The sequence below is a fragment of the Lonchura striata genome, chromosome 2, assembly GCF_050655825.1.
Source record: "Lonchura striata isolate lonStrDom1 chromosome 2, ASM5065582v1, whole genome shotgun sequence".
NCBI lineage: Eukaryota > Metazoa > Chordata > Aves > Passeriformes > Estrildidae > Lonchura > Lonchura striata.
Genome location: NC_140704.1, coordinates 55,434,648 through 55,460,330, shown reverse-complemented (window position 1 = coordinate 55,460,330; position 25,683 = coordinate 55,434,648). Strand labels below are relative to the sequence as shown.

The window sequence follows — 25,683 nt, the reverse complement described above, 5'->3', positions numbered from 1 at the left end:
CGTAAAAAAGGAGAGGAAGACTTGGCTTAAGGATAGTGCTGTTTACAGTTCTCTATAAGAGTCAGAAATATTGCTATGTTAGGAATAGAATTATAGTTCCCTCCCTTATCTAGTGTTGTTTAATACAGTGTATATTAGGTATTTAGATAGTATCTTCTATTGTACCAAAATCTTCAGCAAACTACAGTGGATGTAAGGTATAAGAAACGTGGTGACAGAAGGGGCCATCTCCTTCATGCCAGATTATAGTGGCCCCAGATGTGTCAGTCCTAGGCAAGGGACTGATTTTGAAATCTTTAATGACCAGGCACAACAGTAAAGGAAAATAGAAGATTCCAACCTTCTCTGAAAAGTTGTTGCTAGATTTATTAAACCAAGGATGAGATTATACAATAACCCCATTTTGTGCAGATGCCTTTTAATTGACTCAGCATGTGCTAATACAGAAAATGATTAGGGTTCAGGCACTGAACTTTTTCTGCTTGAAGACATCACTTTACTAATTTATGCAGTGTTTCACTAGAACCTTGGAAAACAGCTGTTTCTAGGCTCCACCTGTTATGATCCTACACTGCTCCACTATACTGGGTGAATTTCTCCACATGGTTCAGTGGAAATTCAGGGGACAAACACATCTTTTTCTGTAAGTTGTACACCACGGCTAAAACCAACAGATCAGATGATAAAGCTGTGGCCATGAAATCCCAGCATGTCACAGCATTGCACAATGAGAAACAGTAAATTTAGCAATGATAAAATAGAATAAATTGGGGGACAATGAACAGAACCAGAAGCTGCAGGAAAGTATTAGGATTCTGTGCTTCCTTTTAACCTCAGGAGGCACTTTTTAGAAGCCTTTAAGTGCTGTCAGTAAATAGTGCTTTGACTGTGGGCTAATTTCAGTTGTGTTGCCCGTGGGACAGCCCATGTATGTAGCTCTGGGATGTTGCAGTAAAGAGCAGTCTGAGAACACCTGTACCACACAAGAGTGAGCATAAGGCAGATTCCTGATGTCCTTCAGTGAGAACTGCATTAAAGCTACTCCTTGCTTTTCTACCAAAACTGAACAGACTTCTCACCACACACGACCCCACCCATTCTTTCTCCAAAGGCAGCAAATTTCCTCTGCAAGGGTATGCTCAGGCACTGTCTGCCTGGAATCATAACTCATGGGTTTGTGGGAGTGGGAATAGTGGTTGTGCCTTTTGAGGAGGAAGAGCAGGTGATATTAAGTCCTTCATTACAGGCAGAAAGTGATGAATTCTGTGCAGATACAATCACAAAGAACAACATGAAAGGTAAGGAAGAAGAGATGTTCAGTCTTTGTAGTTTGTGGATAGAGCTGTTTGGTTTGGTTTTCCCTGGAACAGGGAAAGACACCTCCATAAATGGGTGAGACACTTGAGAGTAGCAAACAACTGAATCCCTAACACTAGTTAGCTTCTCCCCTTCTCCAGATACAGAAAAGACATATATTTTGCCCACTTGCCATCAAATCTTGAAATATTCACTACAGATCTTGGTTTTTAATGTGCCTTCTCAACTCTGACTAATGAATGCTCCTGGTTGATCTAGAGCCTACTTTATTAAACCTGCTCTATAAAACCACTTATTTCCTTATGCTGTTTAGAATCCAATGCAGAAGTCCAGTTACTGAAATTTAACTGCTCCTACAAAAATTGTGTCAATGCACAGCAAATTTTCTTATGCCAATACTTAACAAAACGAACAGGTGCTCAACCCATTTGAAGGGGAAAATGTTTCCAGCTTTTGAGACCAGCACATATGACCCAGAGCTATTCTGCAATTGCACAATGCTAGTATGAAGTCAAGCCTAAGTTATTATGCATTTCCTGTCAACCCAGGCCTACTATCCATAACTATCCATATGTCCTGGGGCTTAAAATTCATCCCAAAATATAGCTTTTCCATCATTGTAGGTGAAAGCCTCTATCAGAAACAATACCCTCTTATGTGAGAGAGTATTTCTTATGTGTTGATATGTGTGGATAAATGAATGAAGTTTCCAGTCCTGCCTCTTTGTGAAGCAGACAAACTGACAGGGTAATTATTTTTCCACCCTTGTTGTGCTTATCATTAGAATTCATTATATCTTTTGGACCAATTTTTTTTTCTTTCAGTTCTTTAATTATTTCTCTCTCTTTCCCACTATAGCAGCATTTTTTAACTTCTGCCTTGAATGTGGAAAACAGCAATATTTCAAAATATATTTATTTCTAATACAGAACTGTTTTTGTGCTGTCTTAGTCATAGTAAATAAATCCATTCATGGTACTTACAGAGTTGCAAGGTAAAGTGATTTGTCAGTATGTATTTGATTTGGGGATTTGTTGAATGGCTTTGCTATGCACAGGTGTGTATATGCTGATAGCACTTTACCAGGAAATTATATATAGAGCAGCTTGTAACCTCAACATAAGAAAAAGCAGCTGAGGACAATTTGAGGGGGCCAAATACATCTGTTCTGTCAGTGGTACTTAGAGTATAAATTAGAAATACTTCAGTTATTGAATAGTTCACAGTTAATAAGGCACCACCTTACTATTGGCAAAAATTCTGTGTACTGCACAAAAAAAAAAAAAACCTTTTACAAAATAAAAGCCTTATTCAAGTTTACCTTCTGCATGTAATTACTTTTATAGAAGGAATAAATATTTCTCTTGATTATTAAAAAATCTATGAAGTAATTTCATTAAATTCTGTTTAATTGAAAAACATTTCAAGAAACTCACAGGACTGGTTTGGAGTTTTTTGTGCAATTCAAACATTCTACTATGTTTTTCTTTAACAGAATTCCAGATTCAAAATAAAAATGGGACTGAGCACCCTCAGACAGCTATTATATGACAGCAAAACACAGTTATGAGAGGTGTTTTTTTGTTTGTTGGGTTTTTTTTTTTTTGTTTAGTAACAAAAACAGGTAAAATATGGTGTGGACCACTAATTAGCTTGACAGATTTTAGTGATATCTACTAAAAATTAAAAATATAATAAAATGTTTTTTTAACATGCTTTAAACCAAAACTCAAAAAATCCAAAAGGCTTTTCCTGAGACCTATGCAGACATTCAATTCTTACGTTTTCAGGCAGACTCTGGACAATTCAGAAAAAAGCCTAAATCATAAATTGTCAATGCTATCTATATGACTTAACTGTTCAAATATAGGAAAACCAGGACTGATCAGGTGATTGTAGCCTGCAATCCCCATACTCTTGTTACATGATACATGTTGTACAAAGTATTTTTCTGTTTGAAATTGAGTCCTAGGTTTACCACTTGCAACATTTCCCAACTTTCCATACATTTCAATTGTGGTTTAGCCTCACTTAGGCTAAAGGTTAATTTCTACTATTTTGTGGGAATCTGTCACTGATTTCTTTCTCTCATGATGGCTCATCACTTTCAGCCTGTCTCTTCTTATTTTGACTGCCATCTGTGCTTTGCACTGGCCACATAACCTCTAACTATATTTATCATCAGACCCATTGAAGGACAGAAAGAGAGGATGAGTTACTCTGAGGTTATGGTGGAAAAGCATTATCCCTTCTTGGGATCACAGTCTTTTTTAAAAATATGCTCTAGTATTTCCCCATAATGCTGGAGGGTAGAGAAATAATGTAGCCACTTTGCCTGCTTCCTGGGTACCTGTGCAGTGAAATATGCCAGTCTGAACATACCAATAGACAGAACTGTTTGAAATCTTTCTGCTTTCTGTTCCCCTTGCATCATGAAATGTTGTGACTGGGCAATGGCCATGCACCATGGTCTGTATAAGTGCTTGAAGAGTAATTTGGTGAAAGACAGCCTGCAAAGACTACATGAATTATGGCTCTTTCCATTAATACATCTCTTTGCAAATATACTGATATATTACAGGAGCCAATCTGAAAAGTTTTAATGCAATTTTGGTGGTATGAAAGATACATACAAGGTATTACCTGAAATTACTACCTATGTGGGAGCTTAGATTTCTTACTTTCTTTGTCTTAATTATTTATCTCTAGGTTAACCTGTGACTTTTTCTTCTCCAGACTAAGTCCTTAAACTTCAGATTTCTCCTCTTACTATGTTTTTTGACAATGTGTTAAAAATTTATATGAATATCTGGAGAAGAGTTGTCTTGTTTTTGTTTTTTTTTTTATTTTGGGTAAAATTATTTTGGCAATGCATAATAAGTGTGCATGAGTAGTATAGGACATGAAAATACAGTATGGCAGCAATTTGGACCAACATATCTATTTTTAGTGAAGGCAACATCTTAGAGTTTCACCACTGGGACATGAGATCTACCAGACTTAATTTTGTCCATTTCTTCTCAGAATTTAGTTTCTTCTTTCTGTCAGTCCAGACACAAAGGTGCAGCACATACTGGCTTTTATGGTAATTTTGTCTGTAGGAGGATGGTTGTGTTTGGTAGTGAATTACTTTCAAGCCTGTTTATTTATATGGCATCAAAATTTATATGGCTAATTTTAAGTCCCTGGCTAAAAAAAAAAAAAAAAAAAAAAAGAGGCTGAGCATCTATCTAGTCTACTGAAATTACAAAGTCTTTTATAAGGATTTATAATCATTATGGTAGCTGTTCAGCTAATGCAAGTCAAGGTAACCCAATTGATTTTAATGAAGCTATTTCAATTTACACCAGTCAGTCATCTGGCTAATTATGTCCTGTTGTGACAAGGACAGAAAACTGAAGAATTTAAATTTCTCCTGGCCGTGACAACTGTCTGAAAACACTAGGGAAAAAATAACAGACATTGCAATATTCTTGTTCAAAAACATGTAAATCTGCTTTTTTTTATTCATTTCTGTTAGCAAATTTCCAGCTTAAAAATTATAGGCAGAAACCACTAGGTGCCAGTGTTACTCAGACATCAGGAAAAGGCTTTGTTAGAAACGTTAAAAACAACATGAAAGCCAAGGCAGATAAACCCTTTAAATGAAAATAAAACTTCTGCATCTTTTCAACTAAATAAGACTGCATTAAGGGTTTTGAGATGATTACTTTTCTAGAAGTAAAGGCACTAAATTGATATGTGTGTACAGAAACCCACATCAAAACAACCTTATTTTGCAGAATATGTTCTGTCAAAACCCCACATAACTACACAAAAGCTGCTGTGTCATCTTCAAGACCTTATGAATTATACCTAGGATCATAAGACAGAGCCAATGTCAGCATTTTGAAAAGTACATGCAGATCAAACATATGGCATGAATAGCATTTCACTGCTAAGATCGACATTTTACAGGAAAAGCTTGTTTCAGATCAAGTTAGAATTCACATTCCAAGTCGTACCTGAAGTTTGGTTTGACTCATTAGTATATATCAGAGTTTTCATTTGGGCCCATCTTCATCACTGTCATGGTCTTCTGAAAGCCTTTCCTGCTAAGAAAAAGCCAGGAAACCTATTTAAGGAGCTGGGTCTGCTAGAGACAGCTGATTACCAGTGCATGGGAGTTGCGAATGCAAATCTCTGACTAACCTTCACTCAGCTCATTTGCAAGAGATGAATCTCACTCATTTAACTTCAGACATCTACACTGTAACTGTTTACATCCATGCCAGTCATCCTGGTTTTTTTGATGTAGAGAAGCAGTGATTTCCTGACTATGATTCATCTGGCCTATTTCAAAATTCACCTTAGCATAAGATGAACCGAAAAACAAATTTAAATGATTGATTAGCTCAGGAGATTAGTTTTACACAAAAGGAATCTTAAGTTTTGTCAGATTAATCCAACCAAAGTGATTTTGCAATGTCTAATTTTTAGTCAAATCTAATGTTTTGTTTTTGTTCTTTCTACAGCCATTAGACTTTGAAACGAAGAAGGCATACACCTTTAAGGTAGAGGCCTCCAATCTCCATCTTGACCATAGATTTCACTCAGTGGGTCCATTCAAAGATACTGCCACTGTGAAGATAAATGTGTTGGACATGGATGAACCTCCAGTGTTCAGCAAGCCCATGTACACGATGGAAGTCTATGAGGATACACCTGTGGGAACCATTATAGGTGCAGTGACAGCACAAGACCTCGATGCTGGCAGCAGCTCAGTCAGGTAAGAGAGTTTTTCCTCCTTTAGTACCTCTCTGACAACCCAAAGTGCTGCTCACAGTTGGAAGCACTGGCAAAGAACTTAGTGTAAAGATATAAAATATACCTAGTCTGTCACTGTAACAGATAACTGATGCTCTGAAAAAAATATTGGAAGGAGATACTCATTTGGGTGAATTATCATTAGGTGTTCACAGCTTCTTATCATACTGATCATGTAAGTTACCACACACTGACATGACTTAAGAGATGGTGTGTTAAGACTAAGGAATAGCATGGTGTCTGCATGTCACAACCCACTGGCAGAGGACATGATATTTGCTATAAATTCTCCTTCAGGCTGAACAATGACATGCCAGGGAACTCTCATGCTATTATTGTACCATCACTATAACTCTGACTCACAAGGTGCTGGCTAACAAGCCCTTAAATTCTTACAGCGTACTTCCACAAAAGTGGTAGCCCTTAGTTTTGTAAGTTCTCAACTCCCACAAAAAGCTCCTCAAACCCTGCTGGTTCACATGTCACAACACACCTCTAGAGAGACTGAGGGGGCCAAATCCATTACTTTTATAGTTAACCTGGTGCACACCTCTTATGTAAAGTAGATTTTTCGCACTGTTTTAGCACATGCACAGCTAGCATTTCTCCAGGACATGAGTTGGCAGGTGGAAGCTGAGAATGAGTCTCAAGGTGAAGCAAGAAGTTGGCTGAGGACAGCCCAGCCCCACCTCTGCAGGATCCTCTCCTCTGATCACACCTTTCCTGAAGCAATGCTCAGAAAGTTTGAGACAAAATGTGCTCAGGTCTGGTCCTGTACACTGGGTCTTCCACAAAAATATCTCCAAGGTACAGTAGTGAGAAAGGTTTTACGTGCTATGTCTGTTTGAGTTAGACTCCAGTGGGTCACAGAACTGCGCCTTTCACTACTTACTCTCTACATCTTGCAAAGAACAAATGCTCTCATAAACAATCATCACATATGTCTTGGCTGAGGCAGTGGGGACATGATTGCTGATCAACATGGCTGTGTTCAGCACAAGGAAACTCCTACAGGCAAGTCTCTCATTTATTGCTGTAGCTTATTTTAATGAAATAAAAAGGAGGGGGGATCTGGTATAGAAATGTAATATATTGATTTTGAAAACCTATTTACAGCCACATTAGAAAGATTAAAGTAAACCAGAGTAATGTACTGATAAGGAAGCTCCTTAAAGCTTAGACACAGTCTAAGATGTAGGCAGTTGTTAGCACATACTGCCAGTACCAGTTTGTGCTGGGCCTACCTGACTTCAGGAAGCATTTTTATCCCCAGATTTTTATAAGAAATATTAAAGACATAATGCATGCCATCAATCTTTAAATATTATTTTTTATCAAATGGGACTGTGACAGAACAGGAAAATGCCACTAGTGTCTACCAAATGCATGCAAATTTATGCATATTAAAAATTGAATTTGGACTGTTTAAATCCATGTTTATTAATTATGTGTATTTTGGGTCAGTACTTATACTCTCAAAACATACAATAAGCATGCTGGTTGTAATCATATGCAAAAATATAACATACAAGAGTGACTGTTTAGCTCCTGCTTTGTCAAGTCACTGTTAATTTTGCTTAAAACTATTACTATTGCTGTTTGTTTCACTTTTTTATAGTATAATCTTCATTTTTGAAAATATAGAAATTTATTTGTCTATGAGTCTGTGGCACATTCCTTCTCTGAAAAAGGATGAAAACCTTCACTAAGACAGAAGTCTGAACAATTTTTCCCTGGTGATATCCTATGAAAATAGCCCTGGTTAAGTCAATATTCTGTTGAAAACCATACTCTCTTGCAACGAGATAGAAAGCCTTTAATCACATTGTTGAGCAGTTTTTCATATGACAGTGGAATGATTTGGGTGTATAACCACTCTTCAGTGAGATTTTTTTGTTTCACAAATGCTCCTAGGAGACTCAAGTGCTTTCTACTTATTCTGTATTTTGCAACTACACAAGAAAAATAATTTTCTCTTGATGGTTTATCTACATACTGTGTTCACTGGAATATTGAATCCTAAGCCATTCTATAATGTCCATGTCTACATTTTTTTAACCCTGAACTCACTACTTAAGTGTCCAAATGCCCATCTACAGTTAAGAACCCTACATTTTAGTCTCGCTGCTCTTCCTGCTGACCCCTTACACCAATAAGCTGCACATGTCCTCCAGTGTCACATTTATGAGTTGATTTAGCTGGTTCATGCCCACAGAAAAACATGATGAGAATGTTCTGGTGTTCTTCAGTGGTATGACTTTTGAGCACCTGTGCATCTACATGAGTTACATTCAGAGCCATATTTTCTAGCTGGGCAGTGATGTCCTGCCCCAGTACAGCAGCCCACATGGGTTTGTCCCTGTGTTTCCAGTTAGTCTTCTTCCATTGCTGCAGCTACCACCACAGGACATTAGACACCATCCAGGAGTCAGTGTAAAGGCAGAATACAGGCCACTTTTTTTATTCAGTGATCTCTAGAGCTAGCTGGATGGCTTTCACTCCTACAAATAGGTTTGACTCTTCTTCTCCTTCAGCAGTCATTGTGTAGGACCCCACACAGCAGATTTTCACCTCTGATGGTTTCTTATGCAGAAAGATCCATCAGTACATAAAGCATGGCCTCCTTTGTTTTGGGACAACTTGTTATATGATGATGCTTCTTGGACACTTTGAGCCACCTTCCTCCATATGGCCATTGTGCAAAGGGCATCCTCTAGATCTTTAGGGACTGTCTTGGGGTGATTTTATAATGATACTTTATTCATAATTGTCTGCTTATGCCAAGAAACATCTGCTTTCTTTTTCATTTTTTTTTCCCCATTAACTGTTCCTGCCTTTTTTTTTTCTTTTAAACTTTTTTTTTTTCACCCACCTGGGGAGCTAGTGGGGAGGCCATCCCAAATGTGAGCTGAATCAACACAATTAAGGACACTAAAACCCACCAGCCTCTCCTGTGAGGAAGAGACTAATGACAGAAAGATTCCCATCTATTCTGCCTGAGTAGCTATGCTAACTCCTGTTCTCCCTTTCCCTGATACAAAGAAGGGCAGCCTCCATCTGTGCTTCATGATGGTGCTGTCTGGTGGGGGATTGGGGTTAAGTATTTGAAATTTCAGTATCTAGCATTTATTCAATCCTCTTCTGTGCCTTGTGGGCACCCTTTTGGTTTTTTATTTTTGTTAATAAACAGTTTTGGGGTTTTTTCACTTTCACCTGCTAGGATTTATTTCTCTCATTGACAAACAGGGTTATCAAAGCCCTTCTCTCTAGAGGAAATGTTCATTCCAGGGCATTTTCTCCTAAACTTTGTTCCTAAACATAGACAGGGACATTATCCCTTTTTACTTTACTATAGAGCACTTCCAGGACTTCTAATTCTCTCAAGGACTGGATACCTTCATCTGCAGTGATCCACTTTCCTGAGGAATTCATAAGATCTTCCTTAAATGGATTTTGTGCCCTCATGCTTTAGAGAGGCCATCTCTAGAGACTGCAAATTGCTCCTTCTTTTCCAATTCCTCCTTCAATTTCCCCATCTCTAGCAAGGGATTTTAGCTGTTGTGGCCTCATGACCTTCTAATTGTTGACTGTCAGCCCTGTTATCCCAGCACCGCCTGGCTCGCGACTGTAGTCTTTCTGCAAGTCTCAAAGTTCTGATGAGGTCAAGGAACAACTAACTTCAGGTTCTTATTTGATTTGTCTCACTCCTTCAAAGTTATTTGTTGAATGACCAGCATTTTCATCCGCTCTCTCCTCTCTGGATTGTCCACCTTCCCCTCTTCCTTCTTTTCCTCCCTTTCCTATCAATTATATGGACCTGTAGCTTCCCCTATCCGTTATTTTGTTTTCACTACTGGTTCAAGTACTGTAGTTGCTGTGGTTTGAGTCCCAGTGTCATCCATAGTGTCCTCAAATGCAGTTTGGGTTCCTGCCTCAACTACAGCCCTCTGCAAGGACTGCAAGTGGCTTAGCAGGCACAGGTCTGGCCCCAGCACAGGGCAGGAAGCTGTTGGCTTTCACTGGGGTGGGCAAGGCACCCTTCCATCACTGACGGGTCAGTTTGCCAGGGTTGGTCTCATGTTCAGGTGTAAAGTCACAGATAACTGGAGGCAATTACCACCCTAGGAATCTGCCCAAATCCTTCCACCCTACTACCAGGAACTGGATGCCTTAGGGCACATTTCAATATCTCCATACTTAAAGTTTTTTTTCTTACACCAGGATTACACCAGATTCCACAAATCCCATAGTGTGCCAATAGTATTCTTTAATACTATTAATAGTATTAAGCAGCTTAAATAAGGATGAGCAATGTCTATGGGAGCCTGCATTATAAACCCATTCACATCAATTTTGGGCAGGGAGAGGGAGATAACTCCCCCCACATAACAAGGCTGCTATGTCAGGGCAAAGCACAGGGCTATTGCTTGTGTTAACATGTTCCCAGCAAACTCAGCAAAACAGAGAGATAAGGAGCACAGCTGAAAAACATCATGTCCCACAAAGGAGCTTGCTACTAGATAACTGCTATTACTCTAGCATGCAATATAGATAGATAGATAGACAGACAGACAGATAGATAGATTAGATAGATAGATAGATAGATGATAGATAGATAGATAGATAGATAGATAGATAGATACATACATACATACATACATACATAGATACATAGATACATAGATACATAGATACATAGATACATAGATAGACAGACAATCAGACAGAGAGAATTAGACAGAGTGGGGACGGTGGGGTGGGGGGGAGAGAAAGACAGAACTGCTTTTGTCTCACTCCATGGGCACTAAAAGGACTGTGGTGGGTTGACCTTGTAGACATGCCATGTGCCCACCAAGCCAGCTGGATGGGGAGTGAAAATTAGATGGAAAACACCTTGATAAGGCAGTTTACTAAAGCAAAAAATGGAGCTTTGTGCATGCATAAGTGAAGGAAAAAGGTTTATTCTCCACTTCCTATCAGCAAGGAGTGTTCAGCCACTTTCTGGGACACAGGACTTCAACACACATAGTGGTTTCTCTGGAAGGCAAACACTGTAAATGACAAATGTCCCCCCTTTCCTCCTCCTTTCTTTAGCTTTTATATCTGGGCTGTTGTCATACGGTATGGTCTGTCCCTTTTGTTAATTTAATTGGCATAGTTGTGTCCCCTCCCAGGATCTTGGGAAATATTGGAGATGCAGAGTTGATGCTGTACCAAAGCTGTAGACAAAACAGTGGCATGTTATCAACATCTTTCTTGATATCAATGCAGAGCACAGCACTGTGAAGTCTGCTGTTGGAAAATTAATTCCATCTCAACCCAATACACCAATGTATAAATATTCAATATTTCATAAGTTTTATATCTCCTAAATTAAAAAAAAAAACAAAAAAAAAAAACAACAAAACAAGACCATAAATTAGAAAAGCTTAAATGAGTTTGAAGGCATTAAATGTGTTTGCAATGCTCTGTTAGCTGCTTAAAATCTAGATGATCTCATAGAGCTAAAGAATTACTTCAATTTCATCATATTGCAAAAGAGTCCAAGCAACTTCTGAGTAAATATGCACTCTAAACAAATAGGGAAAAGCAAGTCATGCTTTTTAAAGACACAGTCCATACAAAGTACCGGCTAGTTCTAGTAGTACTACAACTATTGGTTGTAGTTTCTCTACAAATTCATTCATTTTCTGTGAAATGTTTTCCTGGAATGGTTTGCCCATTAAAAAGTGCAAGTAAATCCATGTTATCAGACAAAAATTTTATGTCTGTTATGCTAGACACATCAGTAAGGGGGAGATAATGACTAAGGATGAAAACCGGACTCAGCCATTAAAGAAAAATATTTTGCTGGAGGACATTGAAAATGGCGAGGGTTATATTATTTTTCTCTTTTCTTCTGTTACTGGTATTAAATTTTTAGACAAGTCAGAAGCATTAAAAGGTTTTTTTTTGTAGGAAGATGTTTGCTAGAGATGTTGGAGTAAAAGGACACAGAGCATACATTTAGTAATGAACAGGAAATTAAGCACAAGGAGAAAAAGAGCTGCAGGTATACAACACCTGCAAGGGTGACTGGCTTTGCGGCTGTTTTGGAACTTTACCCCAGTGCACCTAATTTTCAAAGTGTGTTAAATCTGGAGCTTATGTGTCTCAAGTGATCTCTTTTGTCTATTCCCATTTTATCCATAGAAACATGTTAAGGTGAAGTCCTATGTACATTTTGGCCATTAAAAATCCCAAAGCACTTGCAAAAACAGTTCTGATCTCATTTTCCTCTCAGAGTCCTCTAGATTACAGCAGTTTAAAGATGACTGGGAGGAAAAAAATGTTGCTGTCCTGTAGTGTGTTGTAAGGTCCGTAATTTGTAACTATGAAAGGTTTTGGTAAAGATCCTTGTACTTCTGGAAGAAGGGGTTTTAGGACTTCCGAAAAATCACTGTTTTATTTGTCCATACAGCATGAATGTTATAGACAAAGCTGTCTAAATAACAAGAAAGCAGAAATGGAGGGCAAGACTGAATTACCTGCAGTACCTCCTAGTGAGCTCCATTTAACAGTATGTGAGAAGTTCAACAACTTTGCACTGACACTTCTGAAGTGGTCAGATTGCCATGGAGATGATCTTCTGACATAAAGTATAAGAGGATTATTGTCCCTGATGTGAACCCCAGACAATTCTAATTAACAATGAGTTTCATTTTCTGTGTCAAAACACTATCCTTCATGTCTTCTCTGCTTGACTCAGGAGTTTTGCCTTATGAACCGAAAGAACCATTCATAGCAGGAAAGCTGTGGGTATTGTGCATTTTCTTGACCGAGTTGAGAGTCATGAAACTGTGATTTTAAAGTAAAAAGCCATGTGTACTATCCATAGGTCAGTCCTGTCCTCAGTATCTCAGGGACAAGACTGTATTCCCTGCATGTGGTTCCAAAGGAAAAGCCTTATTTCTTTTCCTGAACTAGTTCACAATGGTCCATACACCTTTATGAATATGTTGTGTTTGCCCAGAAAAATACTTTGTCATGTTGAGATCAAGAAAATAAAGATTTCTTCCTGAATCCTAGAACACTATTTCTTTATGTACAACCACCAACAAGATTAATTAAAATATGTAAGAGTTTGACTTTTCAGTCCCATAATTCTTACCATTTTTTTGTGTTTTCATTTTGAATTTACTTATTCTTCAATAAGAAAAGTCCCACCCTGTGACATTAAAATGTATCTTATAGTTTCATGCATATATAGCAAATCTGGGACATCTAGTTCCAGCACCTTAAGCATCTTCATTTAATAACAGATTAAGTGACAGCCATTTTTGGAGAGAAACAAGTCAGTTTTGTACAGATAAGAGATGTTGATATTCATGAATTTTGGTTCCTTTTCAGCTGCTCTGGTGGTTCTGCACACTTTTTGCTCTGTTGCCTCCTGTCAGTTTCTGTTGCAATTTTAGCTATACTCTGTGGGAGAGGGTCCCGGGGTTAGTCCACCTGGGATGCCCTGGGAGACCACTTCTGTATAATTTTCCTGCCTCCCCCGATGCCAATCATTTATCCCTGATCATGTCCATCTTTGTTTGAGCTATCCCTTTGTTCTGGAATGTTCCTTTTTTTATGCCTTCATTGGCTCCCTAGTGTTAGCCACCCCTTCCCCCGTCCCCATCGGTCCTCACCCTGTCGGTCATCCCTGCTCCTCCCCTGTATCTGTCCATTATTGGCTGGTTTGTACCTGACCGTCCGATCCCGTTTCTGTTACATACCTCACCCTGCCCGCGGGACTGCGCGCTCAGAGCCCGCTCCCCTTCCTGAGAGATTGTCTCCCTGCACCTCCGACTTCGCTTTTCCCTCAATAAAACTCTCTGGAAAACACAGCAGCCTGAGTGTCCTCCTGCCTTCAGTGGAAGCTCTCTATAGCTATCTGGCACCCTCCGTGGCATTCCCGGTGGGGCACAGGTCCCAGCTGCCACAATACTCTATCCTTTGCATTTTATCAAATCCTTGTCACACACCCCACTCTTAAAACCTCTATTCCAAGTTCTAATTTATCCAAACTATTTAATTCAAACACTGCAGAGCTACTTCTCAGTTTCTGCTGCAGATGCCTTGGCTGTCCTCCTACTAGCCCACTGTTTTCTTATCTCTCTTATGCTCTGTCTAATAGTAGTCTCCTACTCCACAATCTTTGTTTCTCCCATGGCTGTTTTCTGTATCTTTACTGCTGAAGCATCTCCCGTTAGCTGCATTGGTGTCCTGCTTTATCCTCATATTTTCTTCTGCTGAGGACAGACACCTTTTTTGATCTGTGTCTTGATGTATTTCACTTTGTTCCAGCTACTTTATCTTCTAACTATGGAAACCAAGTTTCCCTCCAACATTTTCTCTGAATCCCAAGGTATATCTTTAGCAATTATGTTAATTATCAGCATGTTCCATGGGGTCGGTGGTTGGAGACACAGACAACACACACACCACAGAGCTCCATGTGACAGCCTCCAGTTAATTCCTCCAGATCCTTTTATAAGAGCTCCAATTACACATGTGATTGGTTGAGGTCTCTGGCCAGTGATATATCTGCATTTAGAACTGGATGACATTGGCTTAGAGTCCCTGTATCCTTGCTCACCCAGGGACTCCAATGCCACATTTAGCAGACACATCTGCTCTTTCCTCAACATCCTCTTCTTTCCATTCTCATTTGACTCAGTGAACACCAAGCTATCATATGATCAGCAAGATCTCCATGTACCTACCTTCCAGCAATAAAGGTATGATATAGGCAATTAACTCCTACTTTTGGCTCCCACTGCTCCCCACTTTCTGGCTCTTCCTTTGTTCTGTTTTCTAGCTCCTAAACTTCATCTTCATGAACTCAAGCAATCACATCCTTTACTCCACTGCCCTTTTCCTGTAATATTTTTCCCTATGGTCCCATGCACTGTTCTGTCATTTTCTAGGTTTGAATGACCCAGTCTCTCCTCAGCAACTGGGTGGTTTAAATAAACTGGACAGAAAAGTGACTTCTCTTCAAGCAGAAGGCAGAAAAAATCTTTTTATTCTGTATATAAATTGTCTGTCAAAAGGAGATGTTTTCTAGCAGCACAGTCTCTACTTTACCTTTACCATGACCCAAAGAGTGAATAATAAATTATTGCGGCAATTTTCTTCATGACAGTTTAAACTACTACATTTTATTTTACACTTGCATGGCATTAAGTGCACATAGACAATTATTACAGCTCAGCTGGTAAGTGGCTCAGTTGTATCAATTCAGGATCTGTGGAACCTTGATTCAGTGATTGGCTTGGAGCTACTACAAGGAGAAACTACAAAAAAGGTGTGAACGTGTCTTAACCTTAATCTTAAATCTACCTATTTAAGGCTGAAGTGATCACACAGGATCAGTGGGGATGGTAAATGTAGTCACTTATTAGACCTCTGTGATGCTGCAGCTGGTTCACTGGAAACAGATGGAGTTGTGCATTAAAAATCCTTTGCAATTCTGCAGACTGACATTTTGATTTCTGTGGGTTTTCTCAAGACTGGCAGGAAAATGGAGCAAAGGTAAGTACTTTCTGGCAGAAAGACTGTACTAGTGAAAAATCAGACCTTCCCAAATAAAAGACTGGTGGGATTCATTTGACTTGTATAAATTTTCCTAGATCAACTCCTGGTTGCACTTCAAGTGTGCAATATTATTTCCTAAGTCCAGCAAGTCAAAAGCAACTGAAAACAAAGTCTAAAACTGAGAGAGGCCAGTAATCGTTATTTACAGTCAGTAATTCATCAATTTACTGAAGCTTGTGAAAAACAGCAAGTGATCTTTTGTTGGTGTATGCAGTCATATTACACTATAAAATGTCAGTCAGGAGATTAAACTGAAACAGATGTGTAGATCCAAGAAGTTTATGGACTACAGCTCTCAGTGAATGACCTGTTTGTGAAGGAAGTGGATGCTGAAAATCAAGACGTATGCATTCAGATCCAAGGCAAAGAATGACCTGGCAAGGAAAGCTTTTAAATTAATTGAGAACAGCCAAAGTGAGGGGAAAGGAACAATATGATCATAATAGTTCATAATAGTTTCTGGTTTATTTCACAGCACTTGTACCACCTGGTGACATGATTTTGCAAAGCCAGTTCTTATCCCAGAGGCACAAACTGTTACTTTACCTCAAATAATAGTCTTCCAGATTTTTCATCAAGAACTGTTATTTCAAATTTCTTCAGGAATGGATTTCTCAAGGATTCTAGAAAGCAATTGTGAGATTAAATTGTGAGCCATTATCATATCACCTCAATTGGTGAACCTCTCAGGACTTGACAGAGAATTATGAGGGCTCAGGACTTAAAACTATGTCTAAGAAAAACCTATGTGCTACAGGGAAGTGTGTTAGTTGGCAATCTGCACTTTGGTATCCCAAGCCAACCATGTAGATATTTCATTAGTATAGAATAATAAATGATCTTCCCAATATTTTTCATTTAAGGTCTTTTATCCCTTTCCACAAGGATAACTACCTTGTGCAACTAGTCCTTTCCTTCTGAATTTGTCCCTTAGGTCTTGATAACTACCACTGCAACTAGTCCTTTCCTTTTGAATTTGTCCCTTAGGTCTGTTTGTAAGCATTTTCTATACTTTTCTGTCCTAAAATACTCAAGTTTATTGTTATGTTTAAATTGTTATTGCATACAGAATTTCTTATATATTTTGCACTTTGTTGTTTTCAGTTTAAATAATAAAGTTTAAACAACAGTGTTTTTGAGAGTTTTACACTTTTTGAGATCTCTGTGTTTTGAAGTTTCAGTCATGTTCTGACTGTAGTTACAAACAGATCTCAGATACTTCTGCTTTTACTGTGTCCTAATTCTGGGCTTAAAAGAACGACAGGAACATACTGCAGCGAGTCCAGCAAAGGGCCTTGAAGATGATGAAGGAACTGGAGTATTCTTTCTATGAGGAAAGGCTGAGAGAAGGGAAGAGAAGGGAAGAGAAGGCTCAAGAGGGTCTTAACAGTTATAAATTAATTTAGTGCACACAGGAGCACCTGAAGGGAGGCTGCAAAGAGTATGGAAACAACTACTTCTCAGTTGAGTCCGGAGGCAGGACAAGAGGCAGTGGGCACAAACTGAAACACAGGTTTCCTCTGAATATCAGCAACAGGAAACACTTCTTGCTGTGAGGTTGACCAAGCACTAGCACAGATTGCCCAGGAAAGTGGTGGAATATCTGTGGAGATATTTTACAAAAACAGTTGGAATTGGTCCTGGATGAGTGGCTCTAGGTGTCCCTGCTTGAACAGAGGGCTTGGACCAGATGACCTCTAGAGGTCCAACCTCACCCTGCTCTGATTCTGTGACATCCATCTTTAATAAAATGGAACAGAATCTGTGGAAAATAAAGGCAGGGAATTATCTATGATGGCTAAAAAACTGCTGTCAGCATTTGTTGAAATAGTAACAATACAGATCTATAACAACAGATTATTTTAGAAAATAAATCTGAAAATAGTGTGAAGGAAACAGCACAGAAATTCAACTGAGATAGGAGAAGAGAGGAACCCCTTTTAGGAATAAGGGATGGGACCTGATGTTGCTCAGGTCAAAACATCAGCATGCAAACAGGAGCAAGGAGATGCTTATTCAGCAAATTTTCCTTGGTGTCCTCATGAAATTCATAAAACCTTTGAATAGGTGACTTCATACTTATACTGACCTCTGTAGATTCTGCATTCCTTGATACATCAGAGATTTATGGAAGAGAAATTAAAGAGGAAAATACCACAGCTCTGCAGCATCAGAACTGTTCTGAATAATCTCTTATTTTATAAGCACTTTACCAAATCAGCTCCAAAACAACACAAAGAAGCCTCCAATTCTTGGCTGCACTGTTTCCCCTTGCAGATCTAGCTGACAATCTGAGTCCCAACTGATGATCTAAACACGCAATAAATCTTTTACTGTATTCTGCAGTTTTCTCTAGAGTTAGCATGTTTATTTTATTTGCTTTTCCTTTTATTATCTCAGCATCAGCATTTTATTTCAGCTTTTTAAATGGATAAAAATATAAGATATTTGTTCAGATTTTGGTTCCCAAAGATATAGAACAGAGCTTATATTTATTTATTTATATGATACAAAAGAAAACAATCAAAAATATTTATATGGGATATATGCCAGTGGGCTCGCTCCTTTATACTCTTTATGATATTTAATGCCTTCGCATTTATCAGAAGACAAAGCATTCCAGGCCAGGCATAGGAGCCTCAGCCCAAGAAGGACCTCTATCTTATCCTCTGGGGTTTCAGATGCACCCAAGTGCAAAATAAATGTTAGGTTTCTACTATGGCAGGCTATCTGATGGACAGCAGGTCATCACACTTGTTTTCACCCTCTCAGCTTTCTTAAGGGTTGAGGTATTTATTCAGGTTTACTTGCTCCATCTTTCTATACTCACTGTGCCCACTAGTAGAGATACTCATACACATCCAGACACTCATCCCAGCATGCTCTTTCCCCACCTAAACCAGCAAAGCAAGAGCCCTTCTCTTCTTCTCCAAGGTGAGATGTGTCCTCTGGTACCTGGGTACCTTGGTGAATGCAGGTGATAGGTTCTGCCTGCTATGGGCTGGATGAAAGGGGAGTGAACAGACCATGGGCAGCAGGGCAAAGGGCAAATGTACACCTTTCAAATCAGGGTGAAATGATATTCAGGGTCTATAATGTGTAGTGTTGGTATAGAAAGTGCTCTACCGCTTTCCCACCATTGCAGGATTGACTGCTAAGCCGGGAGTGAGGGTGTTAAGTCCAACATGCTTTCTACTGCTGCTCACAGTCCAAAAACTGAGACTTAATTAAACTGCAGGACAAAGCTTTCCCTCTGCCTGGCTGTCTTGCAGTTCTGCCTGCTCAACGAAGCAGGAAAAATGATGTTGAGACTGAATAAAAACAATGCATTTTCCAGATGACAACAGCTTTTGATAAGATACTCAGCTGGTAATGAGAAATGCAGAGCAGACAGTGGGGCTGACTGGCGGGTCAGATAAGCAAATGAACAAAATCTTTAAAGTCAGAGGGAAGAGAAATCACAGGAAGTTGTAGACAGGCAGAATTGGCCATTTGAAAGGGCTAATAACTGAACTGCAGCACATTTTAATTTCTATATTACCTACCATGTTTTACTAAAATTCCTATATAAGATTTATAAGGCTTATGAAAAGTTTAACAGCTTCCCTCGCTTGACTCTGACCCATCATTCATTTGACTGTCTGCAGCCACTGCTTTCCTGTCAATTAATTTGGCATAATGGTTGATCTTCTCCAAAGGAGAAAAATGTAATTTATTTGCACTGATACTACTCATTCCAGACCACGTTAAGATACTGACTACTAACATCGCTAAACCTTCTACCTCCTGATTAAAATCACTGAAGTAGGGAGCCACGTATAAGAACTGTGAACCCAGTCAAGTAGTATGTCAAAGACTCAAACTGTGCTTTTCTTGTGTAAGATCAAGTGTTACATAAAATACATGAAAATGATAGGTATGGAACAATGACAAGAAGCATTCCTACCTTCTCCCGAGGTGTAATAATCCCTTCATCCTTCTCTTAAGTGTCATCACCTGATGGGCAGTATAGACAACATTCATTGTGGGAAGGCTGAAATACAGATCACAGGGTAGCACTCTGAGAAATTACACTGCTGAACTCCTTTGGAAAAGGGTACAGCGAAAGCAACTTATTTGGGCTTCTGTTAAACTAATTCCAGAATTCTCTGCTTTTTAAGCCAAAATATTATAACTAATGCAAAACTATCCTTCCTAAAAGACTAGATACTTAAAAAGGTATAAGGTTTGAGTTTTATACAATGATAACTTAGTGAATGGATTTAGAATTGCAGAAAGGAAATTTTAGTGGCAAGATGGTATTTTGGAGGACACATAGCTTGTATCCTTCAATACATTGCATTTTCTATCTTTTGTAATTCTTTCAGGCTTGACTTGAAGTCTAAATGTCTTGTTTATCACTGTTGGAGTAATTTACCTGTTTTCCTACATTTTATTAACAACAATCTTAAAAAGACTTGAAAACCATTGTTATACTTTAAAATATTTGTAACTGCACCTTACGAGTATGATTGGTATGATGATACTGTTTCCTATTTAGCAGATCTACAATTATAAAGACTATAAGAATTATCATTCCACCTTTCTAGAAATTTCCTTTACTCCACAGTCTCTATTACATTACCCAGCGTGCCTTTTTAGTACCAAGTGACAGCACTTCTGTCATTCCTCTGGTGTGCAGCATAATGTGCATACATCACTGACAGAAAAATTTTGCTACAACACATAAATTTTCCTGAGTTTTGGCCCTTCACTTATGTGTGTTGAAAAAAATCCAACCATCCCCTTTTTGCTGTTAAAGCTCTTCAGTTATCTGTAGGCTGTTATCCTGTCTCCCATTTTTCATCTCTTATCCAAGCTAATAATATGTTAGTTCTTTTAATCTTTCCTTATAACTTGGAAATTCCTAGATCCTAGACAGTGGTTCTTGTTTCTCTGTAAGCTTCCTCTAATTTTTTTTATATTTATCTATTGACATACTGACCAGGACAAAACTGTATTGTAGAGGTGTCACATTCTCAACATCCAGTTATATGCAGAGATCTAATAATTTCAAGCCACAGCACATGATTATTATACTAATGAAAATTTCTTTGGGCTTTCAGGTAATCTCATCACACCTAGAATCTCATTTGTATTCATCCATTCCCTCATCCCTTTTGCCATTCCTGCTTTAATGTTTCTTTCATCTATTTAATTATAGATATATTGTAATTACCAAAAATCTTAACTGATCACAATATCCAACTGAATTCTTGTAGCTTTCATTTATGTTCCTAATGTTTTTAGGCTACTGCTTATTATTTCTGATATGATGGGTGGTATTTATATATCCCAAGTTGTCATAGACCCTGAATTTTATTTAGTTGCAATTTAATATTTAAATAAAACTTTAAATGAATGCAGTTTAAACAATTTAAGTTCATATACAAAAATAGTGATCTATCACATTACAGAAAATTGTTAATTCATGCCTTACCTTTCTTTGCAATATTTTTCTTAAAAATAGCCAGCTTTCTAAGTCACTAGGTACTAGAATAAGCGATGTGCTTTACATCAGCAAAGTGTGAGTTGAGACAAAGTATTTTTGTAAAGCTCCTCCATCACCTGGTTATTTCTCCCTCTCAAACTAAAAAAAAAAATCAGTAGGTATTTTTAAGGAAATATTTATTGAACAGAAAGGCACAATGATCAGAAGCCATTAACCTTCAAATGCCTAATTTTGGTTGTACTGATCTTATATTTCCACTCACTGCCTTTATCTTTCACTTTATCTATTGTCTGTGCTTTAGCACTCTTTAAGGTCAATCCTGAGTTTTACCTCTGCTGTTTGGCTTTAATCCTCCCAGTGTAGCTTTAAAGCAGTCTTCTCTTCCTCTAAAAGACACACATTTTTACATGTCTTACCTTGCTCATTTCTTGGCTTAAATTACACGATCATAATATCAAGAACAAGCATTTTCTGTGAGAGGCAGAAGAAATCTTCCCCTCCACATTTTTAAGGCCAAAAAATACATCCTGAGTCCTCAGCTTCACAGCCTCCTCAGCCTTTTGCCGCCTCCCATCACTTCAGAGCATGTTGTCACACGGGTTTCTCTTGCAGCACAGGACAGCTGTCCAGTTCTTTTATTCATGGCATAACAGTCTGAAGGCACTACAGCTGTCTACTCAATGGCTCGGAGTTCCTGTTATCCTCCCAAGGATGACCTGCTGTCACTCATGTGTTCAATAGCACTCCATCAAGCCCTGCCATCTTCCGTGCTGCTCCAAGAGTCAACTCAGTCTTCCTTGTTGTCCTCCTCTCTTGGCAAGGAGGTGAGTCCTCTTCTGTGGGAGGGTTCTGTGAGAGCTCGTGAGGGGCATGCAACCTCACTGTCTAGGGTGAGTATCCATTGTTCTTGGAGCTCCTCAGAGGTCAGTGTGGACTCTGGGGGAGCCTTATAGGCTTGAATCTTATAATTTTAAAAATTAATATTTCCATTCTATCTCTTCTATCCTACATAATGTTCAAATGAAGCTATTCTTGGGAAAACTCAGACAGTGTTAGCAAAGATATAGCCTTCCACACACTCCTTGCTTTCAACAATATAATCTGGAATACACTTCTCTGCTGGAAAGAATATTCAGGGAGACATACACGTCAAAATTTCTTCACTGCCAGTGGATATGAATGATATCAATGTCTGGTAATGAGAGTGACCAGGCAGGCCTGTAGAGGGGCTTCTGAACAATAATTCTGCTTTGTCCTATAACAAGTTCTCCCTAACTTTTCAAGGAAGGAAATGCCTCTTAGGATTAGTGCACTTATCCATGGTCTGTCTTGCAGGCACTCTGAGCAGTCAAATAAACCAACCTCAGTTGCTTCAAACTGCTAGACCATGACTGGAAGATCTAGACAGCTGTCCTAATACCAGTTATTTCAACAGTGTTCCTCTGTGTATCCCAATCTCACAAAAAATGTCAGGCTTTATGTCCCAGATATCTGAGTTGATCTATGGAAAGTTACTGATTTTTCTGGTTGGAGACATTTTTCCCATTTCTTCTCTTCTTCAAAGCATCTCTTCCAAATTAAGGACAGATCTCAGGCTAGGAAGTTGGCCTTAGAAAGAGATTAGCTCTTGCTGTCCTATTTATAAAAAATCATACACTGAGCATGAGTGATTTCTGCCTATAAAAGGAAACTATATTTTCTTAGGGTCTTTGCCAAAAGTGACCTCCCCTTGGGGTGTCCCAAAAAATTTTCATTTCAAGACCAGATAGATGGGGTCCCATTCCCACTTTTCTTAAGCTTGACAGACTTACTGATATACCTAGGAGAAATTCTGTGTCCAGAAGATCTGCCTGTAAGAGGATTTTTCTACTAGGTATGTTTTCTTGGGTACTATACACAAAGAACCAATGAAAGGAGGGAGAATGGATGCTTGTTTGCAGGTTTTCCTGTTAATTTATCTATTTTAGACAATATATTTCCAATAATTCTGCCTATACCTCTCCCTTTGTTAGTCTAATTAGATATGAATAATCTTAAAATGAGAGGTGCTGAAACAATATGTTTAATTCAATTCCCATTTCCGTGGAAGCCATGAGGAATTCTGCCGGAAGTACCAGCAGGAGTAGTGCTAGTCTTGCAGTGCTTACTGTGGACTTTGATCCTGTTGATGTTTAGGAATATGCATACTGGGCCTGTGCATGGTTAGTCACCTGTGTGAATGCTTCCAGACAATCAGATTCTGATACTACAATTATTCATGCCTGAACTCCACCTCCAACACAACAATGTTCATATTTTTATATGTTTTCTGTACTTTCAAATCTTCTGGTGAAGGAGGTCATCCCCTACATGGTGCTTTGAATTAAGGCCTGTATTTTTTTTCTCTGGTTCATACAGCAATATGCAGAATACTCAGGCAAAGTTAATCTTCCTAAGGGGCAATAAAAGCCAAGCGACTTTCTCATGTTTTGAACTCATTTATTTGTGTGTTGCTGTGCATTTAATATTGGAAGAAATTATAATTTATTAAACATGCAAAGTCTGACAGAGTAATTTTGCTGCTCCTGAGCAAGTATCTTTGGGTAATGATATTTCTAATAAATGGTTTATATATTTTTCATAATTTTAATGTCAAGCAAATTTTGAACAGAGAGAGTGAAATTACCAATATGGGTAGATAATAATATCATATTCAAGAAGATGTGCCTGCTCAACTATGTAAAAGGATACATGCTGCCTTTAGCAAACCATTTCTGAGACTTTTCAATTAAAGCTGCAAACTGGTAATGATGCCTGTCAATTGATGAAATAACCTATTTCATCTACAGATAGGAATAGTTTTGTACTTTTGATTGAACAAAATGTTTCCAAACAAGCACATCACCTCATTTGTGGCTTTTTTGCTCTTCAAGTCTTCCAGAGGTATTGGCATTCTTAGTACCAAGTAGAAATATTTTCTTTATGAATATGTCATATATTCCTTTCTACCATTGCTTCCTTCTGCAGAAGTAAACACAGTGTTTATCATTCCATTCCTTCTATATTAAATACATAAATAATTTTAATTAGAGATGGAAAAAGCAGCTTTTATTCCTGTTCTCACTGGTTTACATGAAATGAGGTGTCATAGAAGTTGTACTCTAGGCTTTATAATCTTCTGAATGTACTTGGTGAGTGCCATTTTGTTCTTATTGCTACTGCTCACAAATGGCTTTCTCAATTTCATCCCATCTAGTTTTTGAGAAACACTATCAAGGTATGAAGAGACTAACAATGAAAAGGAAACTAGTAGCTGGAGGCAATTGCATCAGAAAAAATACTATCGTGTTATGACTGCAAACAGTAGCATCAAATGTGAAAATAGACTTTCAAATTAATTAGCATTTAAGGGAAATGGGTTTGGGATAGTTATCACACTGCTTTTAAGCAGCTATTTTAGCAGGTACATCTCTGCTTTCTATTCCTCGCTAGAGAAAAATAAGAAATAAATAAACCTTCCTAGTTTTAAATCTATGTTCACACTTCTTGACAAATAAGGGCTCAGAAAAACAAAACAAAATAAAACTACACAAAACTACACAAAACAATGGCATTTCCCTGTTCCTCACAGGTCCAGTGAAAGGTGCCTATTCTTCACACAGGCAAAGTGCAATTTATCGATCCTATATATGTGTGTGGGAATAAGCATACTTTTCTCCATCTCCCTTGCTGTTACTCTGCCAAAATCCTTTAGGGCACCTCTTTGTAAGGCTATGTCCAGCCCACTGCAGCTACAAATGGATGTAAAGAGACTGGATCTTGCATACTCTTCATCACCACTCACCACCTTAAGCCCTATTTCACATACCTTTTCTCTTTTTCCCTCTAAGCCTATATAGTGCTTCCAAAGTGGCTGATACAAGTAATCAGGGTCACAGAAGATGTGCATCAACTTCTTAGGACTTCAAGGTTTTCAAGTAATCTGAACACCAGGAGTACTAAACCTTTTATTATATCCCATTTCCCCTTGAGCATTCCAGCCCAGCAAAAAAAGAAATAAATAAATCATTCTTTATTGTCGTCTTCCTGCAAGGATGGTAATAGCTGCAAAGAGAAAAATAACAAAACTTGAGGCAGATACACTGCTGCTATGATAAATGAGTAATCTTTGCACATTTGCATCTACTTTCTTTAATATTTTTCACATACAGATACTTCATGGACTGGAAGAACGATGTGGACAGCTACTTTACAATAGATGCTACTGAAGGAACCATTGCTACTAATGAATTACTGGACAGAGAAAGCACAGCACAATACAATTTCTCTATAATTGCAAGTAAAGTTAGTAAGTATGACACAAACTGAATTAATATGCTAATATGATATTTTTCTCAGCATATAATGCTCAGGTATAAATATAATGTGAGGAGTACTTGAATTGCCAAGAATTTATTTGAGAAGGT

At 38.3% G+C, this 25,683-nt stretch overlaps 1 protein-coding gene across 6 annotated transcripts in view; it reads left to right on the top strand.

Annotated features, from left to right (window-relative positions):
- Positions 1-25,683, top strand: part of CDH12 (cadherin 12) — a 626,739-nt gene that overhangs the window by 584,425 nt on the left and 16,631 nt on the right. For all 6 annotated transcript variants that reach the window (XM_085570925.1, XM_021546438.4, XM_021546413.4 and 3 more), the window contains 2 exons: positions 5,832-6,085; positions 25,429-25,565. In XM_085570925.1, coding sequence (XP_085427051.1) covers positions 5,832-6,085; positions 25,429-25,565 — 391 coding nt within the window. The remainder of the gene's footprint in view (positions 1-5,831; positions 6,086-25,428; positions 25,566-25,683) is intronic.